The sequence below is a fragment of the Guillardia theta genome (assembly GCF_000315625.1).
Source record: "Guillardia theta CCMP2712 unplaced genomic scaffold GUITHscaffold_241, whole genome shotgun sequence".
Lineage (NCBI taxonomy): Eukaryota > Cryptophyceae > Pyrenomonadales > Geminigeraceae > Guillardia > Guillardia theta.
This window is the reverse complement of record NW_005434435.1, coordinates 37,386-48,277: the sequence shown is the minus strand read 5'-3', so window position 1 is coordinate 48,277 and position 10,892 is coordinate 37,386. Positions and strand designations below refer to the sequence as shown.

The following is a 10,892-nucleotide window of genomic DNA, read 5'->3' as shown; positions in this document are numbered from 1 at the left end:
ACAGCGCCATGGGACTCATCGTACAAGTATCATCAGGGTCTGTACAATCGATCGTGAGGAGTGCTGGGGGCTGGTGGAGCGAGCAGGGGGAGGGAGGCGGAGTGGTACAACGACGAGTCAAACTACAAGGAGGCGATCGAGGTGTCGAACCGCGTGAAGGAGATGGCGATCAACAAGCTCAGGCACTGGATCGAAGACACACAAGGAGACCTTAAATGTCGAGATATTGCGGACGAGCCGATGCAGTCAGTGTACTGGAAGACGATGGCGAGGTTGCGGCACAAGATGGACAAGAGAAGTGTAGCCGATGCTGAGGAGGGAGCCGAGCTGAGCAAGAGGCTGTGTGGGATGTATGCATTGTCGATCTCAAGGTTGGACGGGGACGGGGAGCCACCGACAGTGACGGCGGTGGTACGAGGACAGGGGGAGCTGATCGGGCTGCTGAAGGCGGGCGGATGCGACATGGACGAGCGGATGAAGGACGGGAGGACAGGGCTGCATGTAGCGGGGATGCTGGGGAGGGCGGGAAGCGTGAGGGAGCTAATCGAGGCAGGAGCAGATGTAAGAACGAAGGATGAGGGAGGCAGGACCTTTATGCACTGGGCGGCGGAGTATGGGCATGTGAAGGTGCTGGAGGCTGTTGAGGAGCAATGTCGGGTAGAGCTGCTGAGCGAGTGGAAAAGTGACGGCCAGACATGCGCGCACTTGGCGAGTGTGAGAGGGCATGTGGAGGTAGTGCGGTACTTGGCGGAGAGGTGCGGGGAGGAGCTGCTGAGGCAGAAGGACAATTATGGCAGGACATGCGCGCACTGGGCGAGTGAGGGCGGGCACTTGGAGGTGCTGCGGTACTTGGCGGAGAGGTTTGGGGAGGGGCCGCTGAGCGAGAAGGACTTGGGCGGTCAGAAATGCGCGCACTTGGCGAGTGCTGGAGGGCACTTAGAGGTGCTGCGGTACTTGGCGGAGAGGTGCGGGGAGGGGCTGCTGAGCGAGAAGGACTTGGGCGGCCAGACATGCGCGCACTTGGCTAGTGAGGGAGGGCACTTGGCGGTCGTGCGGTACTTGGCGGAGAGGTGCGGGGAGGGGCTGCTTAGCGAGAAGACCAAAGCCGGCACGACATGCGCGCATGCGGCGAGCAAGGCAGGGCATGTGGAGGTCTTGCGGTACTTGGCGGAGACGTGCGGGGAGGGGCTGCTGAGGGAGAAGAAAATTGGCGGCTGGACATGCGCGCACTTGGCGAGTGCTGGAGGGCACTTGGAGGTTATGCGGTACTTGGCGGAGAGGTGCGGGGAGGGGCTGCTGAGCGAGAAGAAAATTGATGGCCAGACATGCGCGCACTCGGCGAGTGCTGGAGGGCACTTGGAGGTTATGCGGTACTTGGCGGAGAGGTGCGGGGAGGGGCTGCTGAGGGAGAAAGACAATGACGGCAAGACATGCGCTGCTTATGCTTGGGACATGTCAGTTCAGGAGTATCTTACAAGTTTAGGTATCGAGTAGATTGAGACTGAGCCAACAAGTCTCAGCGATAGAAATGCTTCTTATACCCCTACACTAAAGGAATCACCTTGAATTCTTTTTACAGATCTGTACAAAACAATCTCCTACGCAACCAACAACCTTCCTCTTCACGACACTCCCTGGACACCCGGACTTTCGGAGATGGTTGACTTTCGGAGATGGTTGGCTTTCGGAGATGGTTGGCTTTCGGAGATGGCTGACTACACCACACGGCTTCGGCACTTCACAATGAGTCTCTCCAGACTCCCAACACAACCACCAGCAGTTCATTCTCAGGATCAGACACAGCAACCAACACCAGCAGCTCCCTTTCTCCTTCCTGTCTCCACAATGCCGAGTCCCCTCGCTTCCACGTCGACACCCTTTTCTCCAGCGCCCCCTCACCCAGTCCGTCAATCTCGTAAGTCACATCCTAAGCTCCAAGCCCTATGCCGCGCTTGGCTCCACCACCTGAAAGGAAGCTAGCCCTGAACTTCTTGCGTCTGTAAGAACTTCTGGCTCAGCCAGATGCCTACATCTCCCCCTGCTCTGGCACTCAAATGAACCCCCACCCCCACCCCTATCGACATCTGACCTAAAGACCACCACCCACCCCTGTCTCCCCATCGAGTCTGGTTAACTTCCGGCCCTACATCACCCCCGCACGGACATGACCCCACCACCCCCCTCTGTCCTTACAGTTATCTCTACCCCCGGCCCGTGCCTCCCGAAGATGAGGCGCGTGGAGATGACAGGATGGGTCTGCGGGGACACTGGCGAGACCTGACGAGGGGAGGAGCGAACGAGGAAGGATAAGCGCCAACCTTTCTCAAGCTTCTCTCACATGATACGAGTCTAATCCTCCCCTCCTGCACCTCCTCTCCCCTCCTCCTCCCGTCCTTGACCCCATGCGCATCGTCTTGCTGGTGCTCAACCATGTTGTGGACAACGGCGATAGGGGTGTTGTCATCCGCGGAACTATGGAATCCCCCCCGTTCACATAGAATCCCCCCCCGTCCCCACCTCAGGATAAGCGCGCCACTAGCAAAGGATCCCTCAAGTCTTGCTGAAGCAGTCGATCGTTGACGTGCATGATCGAACGGTTCCTCCTTACTTTGAAGTGCTGCAAGCCGCGGCATATGAGAGCCCGGCATACCAGGAGAAGTGACCCTCCTCGTTTGCAAGAACGTGTGACCATCCTGAGGACATGCAACAAGTATGCAGAACGTCGTGACTTGCAAGATCAACATTGAGGAGGTTGTCACTAGGTTGAACAGCAACAGCATCAAAGACATGCAAGTCCTGCGATCCCTCTGCGTCATGCTGCTCAAGGATATGTTCCAACAAGCGTTGAGCCCCTTGATCACCTTGAAGGATATAGACAGAATGTCTGTCAACCCCCTTCCGAAGGATCGTGCGAGTGTATGGAACTTGTGCGATACAGCCTTCATGGTCTCCCTCACGAGACCTGCTCGGAGCACATTGAAGAGCTCGCTGAGAGGAAGGTGCAGCTCCTCCTCCCGATCCTCCTGCTTCTCCCGCTCCTCCCGCTCCTTCTCTCCTCCCTCTCTTCCTCTCCACCCGCTACTTCTCCTGCTCCTCCCCCTTCTCCTCCTCTTGCCGCTTCTCTCTTTACTAACAACTCCAACCTTTTGCCGCATTCTCGTTTCCCAGCAGGCTCCTTCCCTTAAAGCTCTAGGTTGGGAAGGTACTCACAATCCGACATAAGGCCTGCTCGAGCTCGAGAGGCTGCTGGGATCAGGCCGCCGAGGAGCGAGACGGAGGCATGTGCCCAGCAGCTCGAGAGGTAGCCAGGGCTTGTGCTGGGGTGCTGGTGGGGGGAGGCTGGCCGGGGATGCTCTCTGCTGTATGGTGGAGGACAGCAGGCATGCAGCTGGAAGTTGCTACGGTGGCATGTGCAGCTGGACTTTGTGAAGCATGTTTGATGCCTTATTGAAAGCGTACTCGCATGACCGAGCTCTGTCAAGCCTTCCAGCTCCTACCCCCATCGGCATGCCTTCTTACGCCGATCATTGCAGGTTGTTGGTGCCTCATCTTGTTGCAGCCTCATGTCCTCGAGGTCCTCTCTCGCCTCCTTCACCTCTCAGCTCCAGCTGTACCATCTCTCACTGTGTCAGCTTCTCCTGCTTCTCCTCCACCTGTCCGTCTCCCGGCTGACGCCTGGCTGTCTGCCCCATGTCAATCAAGTCACCGGAGCCTCGGAGGCTCAAGACCCTAGGACCGTGGCAACGTCACTGAGAGACCGGGCCCGGGGCCCGGGCCGGGACATTCCACGGGCCCGGGCCCTTGTAGTGCAGCCGGGAGGACAACGTGACCCTCAATGAGAAAGAGGGTTGAACTCTCGATCCCACCCCACCACCCCCTCCCGCCCCTTGCTCCTCCACCCCTCCCTCCCCCCCAGCCTCTTTGGTAGGATTAGTTGGAACACCCCCCAGCCCCCTACCTTCTCTCCCCTCCTCGTACCACCCCCTAGATCCAGGGGGTTGAGGGCAAGGGAGTGGGGTGGGGGGGGGGAGGGAGGGAGAAAGGAGGGGTCCTGACAGAGCTCGGTAGGATAAGCAGAGGAAGAGGAGAGGATCGAGGGGAGGGAAAGAGAAGGGAAGGGAGAGGGAAGGGAGAGGTCAGGTGATGTGAGGGAGAGAGAAGGAGAGAGAAGCGATAGAAAGAGAGGAGACGAGAGGAGCGAAGGAGAACAAGAGGTTCTTGTGCTGGGGCTGAGGGACGAGCAAGGAGGAGGATGAGCCAGGTCTCCGACGACGAGCGGAAAAGGATGGAGGAGGACGAGAGGAAGCGGCTGCAGCTGATCGAAGCGATCGAGAGAGGAGATGAGGTCCAAGTGAGAGCGCTGGCCGTGAGTGCAGGAGCAGAGCGACTGAAGCAGAAGCATCCAGTAGGACCAGCGAGAGTCACGACCATAGTCAGCGGCAGCTGGGATAAGACGCTGAGGGTGTGGGACCTTGGGAGCATGGAGGAGAAGGCTTGTCTTGAGGGTCATAATCACTGGGTGACGAGTGTGGCGATCAGCAGGGACGGCAAGACGGCCGTCAGCGGGAGCTGGGATGAGACGCTGAGGGTATGGGACCTTGGGAGCATGACGCAGAAGGCTTGTCTTGAGGGTCATAGGAGTACGCCATGGAGCGTGGCGATCAGCGAGGACGGCAAGACGGCTGTCAGCGGGAGTGACGATGAAACGTTGAGGGTGTGGGACCTTGCGAGCATGACGCAGAAGGCTTGTCTTAAGGGTGATGGTGGTCCGATCAACAGCGTGTCAATCAGCGGGGACGGCAAGACGGCTGTCAGCGGGAGCTGGTCTAGAACCTTGAGTGTGTGGGACCTTGGGAGCATGACGCAGAAGGCTCGTCTTGAAGATAACAGTGAGTGCGCATGGAGCGTGGCAATCAGCGAGGACGGCAAGACGGCTGTCAGCGGGAGTGACGATAAGACGCTGAGGGTGTGGGACCTTGGGAGCATGACGCAGAAGGCTCGTCTTGAGGGTCATAGTAAAGCGGTAGGGATCGTGGCGATCAGCGGGGACGGCAAGACGGCTGTCAGCGGGAGTAACGATGAGACGATGAGGGTGTGGGACCTTGTGAGCATGAAGCAGAAGGCTTGTCTTGAGGGTCATAGTGGTTGGGTGACGAGCGTGGCAATCAGCGAGGACGGCAAGACGGCTGTCAGCGGGAGTGGGATGAGTACCTTGAGGGTGTGGGACCTTGGAAGCATGACGCAGAAGGCTTGTCTTGAGTTAGGTGTACGAGCTCATAGTGGTCTACAAGGTCATAGTGCTTGGGTGAACTGCATGTCTATCAAGTGTGTCACGGAGTCTGATGGCTCGGCGCTGCACGTAGCGGCGGCGCGAGGCGTCTGGTCTGTCTGTGAGAGGCTGCTGGAGGTCGGGGGCGGAGAGCTCGGGCAGCTGCGAGACTCGCTGGGACGAACAGCGGCGGAGGCAGCGCGAGAGAGGCAGGACGAGGAGCTGGCGAGCAAGATAGAGGGCTGGATGCGGCGGCTATGGAGCGGGGAGCTTCTGTCAGCGGCACTGCAACGCAGCGTCAAGCCAGCGCAGGAGGGGATCGAGCGACGTGAGAGGTGTAGAAGCGACAAGAGCAAGAAGCGCAAGCGCCAGCGCCAGCAGAGAGACGCGGAGCAGCAGGCGTCTGACGACGACAACCAGCATGGCGCTGTTGCTCAGGTCCTGTTTGTGTCTTAACGAGGGTCGATGACTGACGTGATCCTCTCGTCTCCAGCTGGGAAGCGTGCCATCGGTGGACTACGACAGCCTGGTCGACAGTCGTCAGGTCGGCTCAGGCTCCTCCAAGCTCATCTACAAGGCTCGCTGGCGGCAGCCGCACGCCAGCACCGCTGACGTGGCCATCCTACGTATCCGAGGCAGCAGAGCCACTGCCAGCAGACAAGCTCTCGAGCAGGAGGTCAAGACCTGGCACCAGCTGGGCCGTCACCGCAGCCTGCTTGGCCTCCTTGCCGTCACCGTCGAGCCAAGCTCTGGCGACTACTGCCTGGTGACTGAGTACGCTTGCCAGGGCTCTCTCGAGAGGACCTTGCACAGCTTCGCGGAGGAGGAGGAGACGATGGGCGAGCTGGTGCAGCTGGAGGTGGCGAGGCAGATCTGCGACGGGATGGAGCAGCTGTCGCTGCACGATGTTGTACACCGGGAGCTGGCGGCGAGGAGCGTGCTTGTCTGGAGTCTGCAAGGGCAGGATCACCTCGGGGTGAGGGTCAAGGTAGCCGACTACGGGCGATGGATCATGGGCTGGCGCGGTGACGGAGTGAGTCGGGTAGGGAGCGAGAGCTCGGCAGGCTCGAGGGCTGGACGGGCGCGATGGATGGCGCCGGAGAGCTTGCTGAGACATCGCTACTCGGAGAAGAGCGACGTGTGGGCGTTCGGGGTGACGCTGTGGGAGGTCTGGACTTACGGCAAAGTCCCTTACTGGGCCATCACCGACGATGAGCTTGTAGGACCCAAGGTTGTGGACGGGGAGCGACTAGCGGCTCCTGCTGCATGCCCTCCAGCAGTGTATGCCATCATGCGAGAGTGCTGGCGGGAGAAGATCAAGGAGCGGCCGAGCTTCAGCGAGCTGCGGAAGAAGCTTCAGCAGCGATACGATGATGCCGTCGGAGAGCGCGGGCAGCCATGCGTCGTCTGCATGGATCGAAGAGCTGAATGGGCGCTGGTCCCCTGCGGTCACAAGTGTCTGTGCGGGGACTGCAAGGAGGCAGCGACGTCTAGGTCATGCCCGATGTGTCGCTCGAGCGGGACGAGCCTGTGCAGGATCTACTAGTGACTAGGGAGACATGCGAGGAGACTGGTCTAGGCCTCTCATCGCTTGTGCTTGCACTAGTGAGCCATCTACTGCCGTATGACTCGGATAGCACATGTCTTGTACAGCCCCGCAGCTTTCAGGGCCAGGCCCGGTCACTGAGGGCAATCAGTGTGAACCCCCTCACCCCCTCACCCTCGCGACATCACCATGAGACTTTACACAGACTACCGGGTCCTGGCCGATCACTCTCAAGACCACCTACCCCTCTCGTCCCTCTCCTTCATGTACCCTCTACCCCCCTCCCATCAAGAGAGGTCAATCTTTTCTTTATTCGAGCAATACACCCGAGGGGGTGAGGGGGTGGGGGGGTAGAAAGATTGGGTAGGGTGAGAGGGTGACAAGGGGGCCGCCATGGGGAAGGGACGGGGAGGAGTGAAGAGGAGAGGAGAGGAGAGAGAAGGAGAAGAAGAGACGAGAGAAGAGTGACTGCAAGGTTGACTCACTCAATCTCAGACCTCCCTGCTTCCCTTGCTCATCCCTTGTTGTCTCGTCTCAGACCTTCGCCGATGTCGTTGTTGGATCTTGGTTTTGCTTCTTTCTTGTCGTCCTCTCCTTAATTTTCTTGATCCTTTTCTTCCTCCTCCTAGTTTTTTCTTCTTCTCATTGTCTCTCTCTAGATATGACTTTCTTGATGTTTGTTGCAGTACAGCTTCTCGTCTATCTGTATGTAGTGATGTGTTGCACATCATCTCTTGATGATTTGTCTTGCCTCTATTTATCTCGCATTGTCATTCGATGTTCCTCTTCCTCGTGAGTTTCTCTTGCCTGTCTCGCTTGCCTCTTCTCTTTATCGACTCGAGTCTGTCTCCTCATACATACCTCACGTCTTATCCTCTCTCTGTCTCTCTGTCTCTCTGTCTCTCTGTCTCTCTCTGTCTCTCTCTGTCTCTGTCTCTGTCTCTGTCTCTGTCTCTCTCTCTCTCTCTCTCTCTCTCTCTCTCTCTCTCTCTTCCCCCCCCCCCCCTCTCTCTCCCGCTCTCTTTCTGCTGGTCGTTATTCTGCTCTTTTCTCTTCCCCTCCTTCTCACCCTCTCCTAAACATCTTGTAAACATCTCTCGTTGTCTACTGGCTTGTTCATCTTCCCCTTTCTTACCCTCTCTCTCTCCCTTCCCTTGTCGTTTTCTCTTTTCTCTCGTTTCTCTTTCGTTGCTCTTACCTGTCGAGCTGCTTCTCTCCCAGCCTCAGCTGTCAGCAGAGAGAGAGAGAGAGCGAACCGTCAGAGGAAGCGAAGGAGCGACAAGGGAGAGGAGAGAGGATAAAAGATAAGAGAGCGAAAGAGAGGAGACGAGGAGAGAGGAGGTGAGAGCTTCTCCTCTTGCAGAGGAGGTAAGGATGGAAGAGGAGAGGGCAGTAGAGTACAAAGGCGATCAGAAACGCGAAGGGAACAGAAGGGAGAGGAGAGAGCAGGGGAGGAGAAGAGACGAGCAGAGCAGGGAGAAAGGAGAGAAGAGGAATGGACAGGAGGGAGGTAGTGGAGTGCAATGACAAGAGGAGCGGACAAGGGAGAGGACGAGTAAAGAGAGATGGAGGAGCGAGGAGAAGGGGGAAGAAGGAAAGAGACGGAAAGAAGGAAAGGAAGAGACTGCGTGGAGCAGATCTGACCGGAGAGAAGAAGATCTTGCACGAGAGGAGAGGAGAGGAGAGGAGAGGGGAAGCAGGTGAAAGGAGAGCAGATCAAAGAGAAGAGAAGATCAGGTCAGAGGAAAAGGCTGGCGGAGAGGAGAGTAGATAACGGAGAGAAGGCTCTATATGTGAGCACAACAGGGTAAGGAGCCAATGCAAGGAGTGTGGAGGTGGCTCTATATGCATCCACAACAACGGAAGGTGTAACTGTAAGGGCTGCGAGACACAAGATGAACGATGTAGCCACAAGAGAAGAAGGCTAGATTGCGAAGAGTGTATTGGAGATTTGTAAGAATGAACATCAAAACATTGATGAAAAAATATGCTTGGATTGAAGGTGCACAGTTTGTAAAATATACCCCCTGGATTCTTATTGTCTACTACCATTCGTCTGCAGACCTGCAACCATATGAGCAATAGTCCTCATCATATCCATTACACAGATTGTATATGATTCCACAATAGCAGCATGAGAACTCGAGCTCCTCTTCACAACATCTCTTGCAGTGTCGCTCCTCTTTCCAGCGTCCATCGCGATATGCTATGGTTTCTCTTGCGTGGAGGTGCTCAAACACATCATTACATGTAGAGCATCTCCATACAAAATAATTAAAAGTTAAGTTAAAATCAGTACGAGGACAATAAGTTAAGTTAAGATCAGTACGAGGACAATAAGTTGGCACGGTTGAATTCCTCGATCTCTGTCTTGCATAACTCCATGTACCTATCAAAGATGATGTCCTTGACGTCACTCAAGCAAGAGTTCTCAAGATTGATCTTGTTGAACTTCACAATCAAAGGATTCATTGCCGTTTTTTCCACATCAGACATCAACCTTGTCATTTCTTGATCAGATATCTTGAAATGATTGCAACCTATCCTTAGATCCTGCAGCTCTGTATGCCCAGCCCCCTTGGTCCTCTCCCTAGTAGAAAGCCACCCGCCTCAGCCAATCAGCAGCAAATGCACAAAAGGCAGCAACAAGACATACCCGGAAGATACCATCTCACACAGAAGGCAGCAACAACACATACCCACAAGATACCATCGCACACAAAAGGCAGCAACAAGACTTCTTCTTTTTTTTGGGTTTTACACTCCCCCCGTAGCCGCTGGTAGGATTAGCTTTTCTTTTTTGGACCACCCCTCCTCCCTCCTCTCCCCTCCTCGTACCACCCCCTACCCCTCCCTAGACCGGCCTCGCACCCCCTCGCTCCCTCGCTGCACGTACCCCCTTTAACAGCAGAGAAAGCAATGTTGGCCGTCTCTTTGGCATCGTCGTCAAGATTGCTGCAGACAGAAAACACCTCAGAGGGAGTTGACATGAAAATCTTTCGTCACTTGTATCCGCTGATCTCGCTGGCTCGTCCAACAGCATGAGACCCGACTTCAACATGATCTAAGTGATACCAAAGAATGTATGAAAATGGTCACCAAAAATCTCAAAGGATACACAAGGTGATGGGAGGATAAGAATAGCAGAATACGTCTGTGGATTGGCCAAGTTGCGTCCTTTCACTCCCACTATGATGATGTCGATGTGCATAATGTCTGAGTAGGAAAACAATCACGGCAAATGTTGGCAAGCAGTCGCCTCACTGTAACAAGCAGCGCAAGTCGACATAAGGGGGTCATAAGGGGGTCCATAAGGGGGACATAAGGGGGTCCGACGGCGGGGGGTGTGAAAGGAGGGAGTCGTACCGGGTGTGGTGCAGGCTGGTGGGAGGAAAGAGGGACGGAGACCCCGTGGGGAGCGTGAAGGGCTTCAGCAGAGACGCAGGCAGAGGCGATGGAAACCTGGGTAAAACGAGGATGCGAGGAGGGGAGGCGGACTGGGAGAAGATGGATGTCCTCTACCAGAGGCAGCTCAGCGAGGAGGCGCAAGAGGATTCACGAGATAGAAGAGCCACAGTGTGGAAGGGGAGGAGGCGGATGAGGGTGTACGGGGTGGTGCTGCACATATGCAACGTGAAGTGGGGGATACATGATATAGAGAGTCAGCCGTGGTCAGCTTCATGTATAGGTGGCCTGAGCTTGATCTTGTCTCCAGGGCCTTGAGCCTACTCCAGTTCTGCCCCCGTCTTGCGCACAAAGTAGCATAGCTCTGCCTCATCCACTGACTCGCGTGCCCTCGCGATCTCGATCTCGTCTCCTGTACCTCGAGCCTTGTCAAGCTAAGCCTCTCTCTTGTGCGACGACAAGCTTAGCCATGCCTGGTTGACTAACTTGGATGCCCTCGCGATCTCGATCTCGTCTCCTGTGTCCTCAGCCTCCTTCAGCTCTGCGACCCTGACGCTAAAGAGGGCGTCTGCGATCTCGATCTCGTCTCCTGTGTCCTCAGCCTTCTTCAGCTCAGCCTCTCTCGTGCGCAACCATGCCTGGTCGACTAACTTGGATGCCCTCGCGATCTCG

General features: G+C 56.3%; 5 protein-coding genes across 5 annotated transcripts in view; 4 read left to right on the top strand and 1 right to left on the bottom strand.

Annotated features, from left to right (window-relative positions):
* Window positions 1-495: 495 nt before the first annotated feature.
* Window positions 496-1,377, top strand: GUITHDRAFT_56894 (hypothetical protein; the record flags this gene model as incomplete). Its single annotated transcript, XM_005819168.1, has 1 exon — window positions 496-1,377. A coding segment is annotated over one exon (882 nt), but the record flags the coding sequence as incomplete, so codon positions are not given.
* Window positions 1,378-4,453: 3,076 nt separating this feature from the next.
* GUITHDRAFT_57762 (hypothetical protein) lies at window positions 4,454-4,720 on the top strand (the record flags this gene model as incomplete). Its single annotated transcript, XM_005819167.1, has 1 exon — window positions 4,454-4,720. A coding segment is annotated over one exon (267 nt), but the record flags the coding sequence as incomplete, so codon positions are not given.
* GUITHDRAFT_56603 (hypothetical protein) lies at window positions 4,709-5,230 on the top strand (the record flags this gene model as incomplete). The annotated part of the gene is made up of 1 exon (XM_005819166.1): window positions 4,709-5,230. A coding segment is annotated over one exon (522 nt), but the record flags the coding sequence as incomplete, so codon positions are not given.
* A 550-nt stretch (window positions 5,231-5,780) lies between these two features.
* On the top strand, window positions 5,781-6,623 carry GUITHDRAFT_50965 (hypothetical protein; the record flags this gene model as incomplete). The annotated part of the gene is made up of 1 exon (XM_005819165.1): window positions 5,781-6,623. A coding segment is annotated over one exon (843 nt), but the record flags the coding sequence as incomplete, so codon positions are not given.
* A 4,031-nt stretch (window positions 6,624-10,654) lies between these two features.
* GUITHDRAFT_121595 (hypothetical protein) overlaps window positions 10,655-10,892 on the bottom strand; it is a gene marked incomplete at both ends in the record, with an annotated part of 1,483 nt that continues 1,245 nt past the window's right edge. The window contains one exon of the mRNA XM_005819164.1: window positions 10,655-10,858. Within this exon, the coding sequence (XP_005819221.1) occupies window positions 10,655-10,858 (204 nt within the window). The remainder of the gene's footprint in view (window positions 10,859-10,892) is intronic.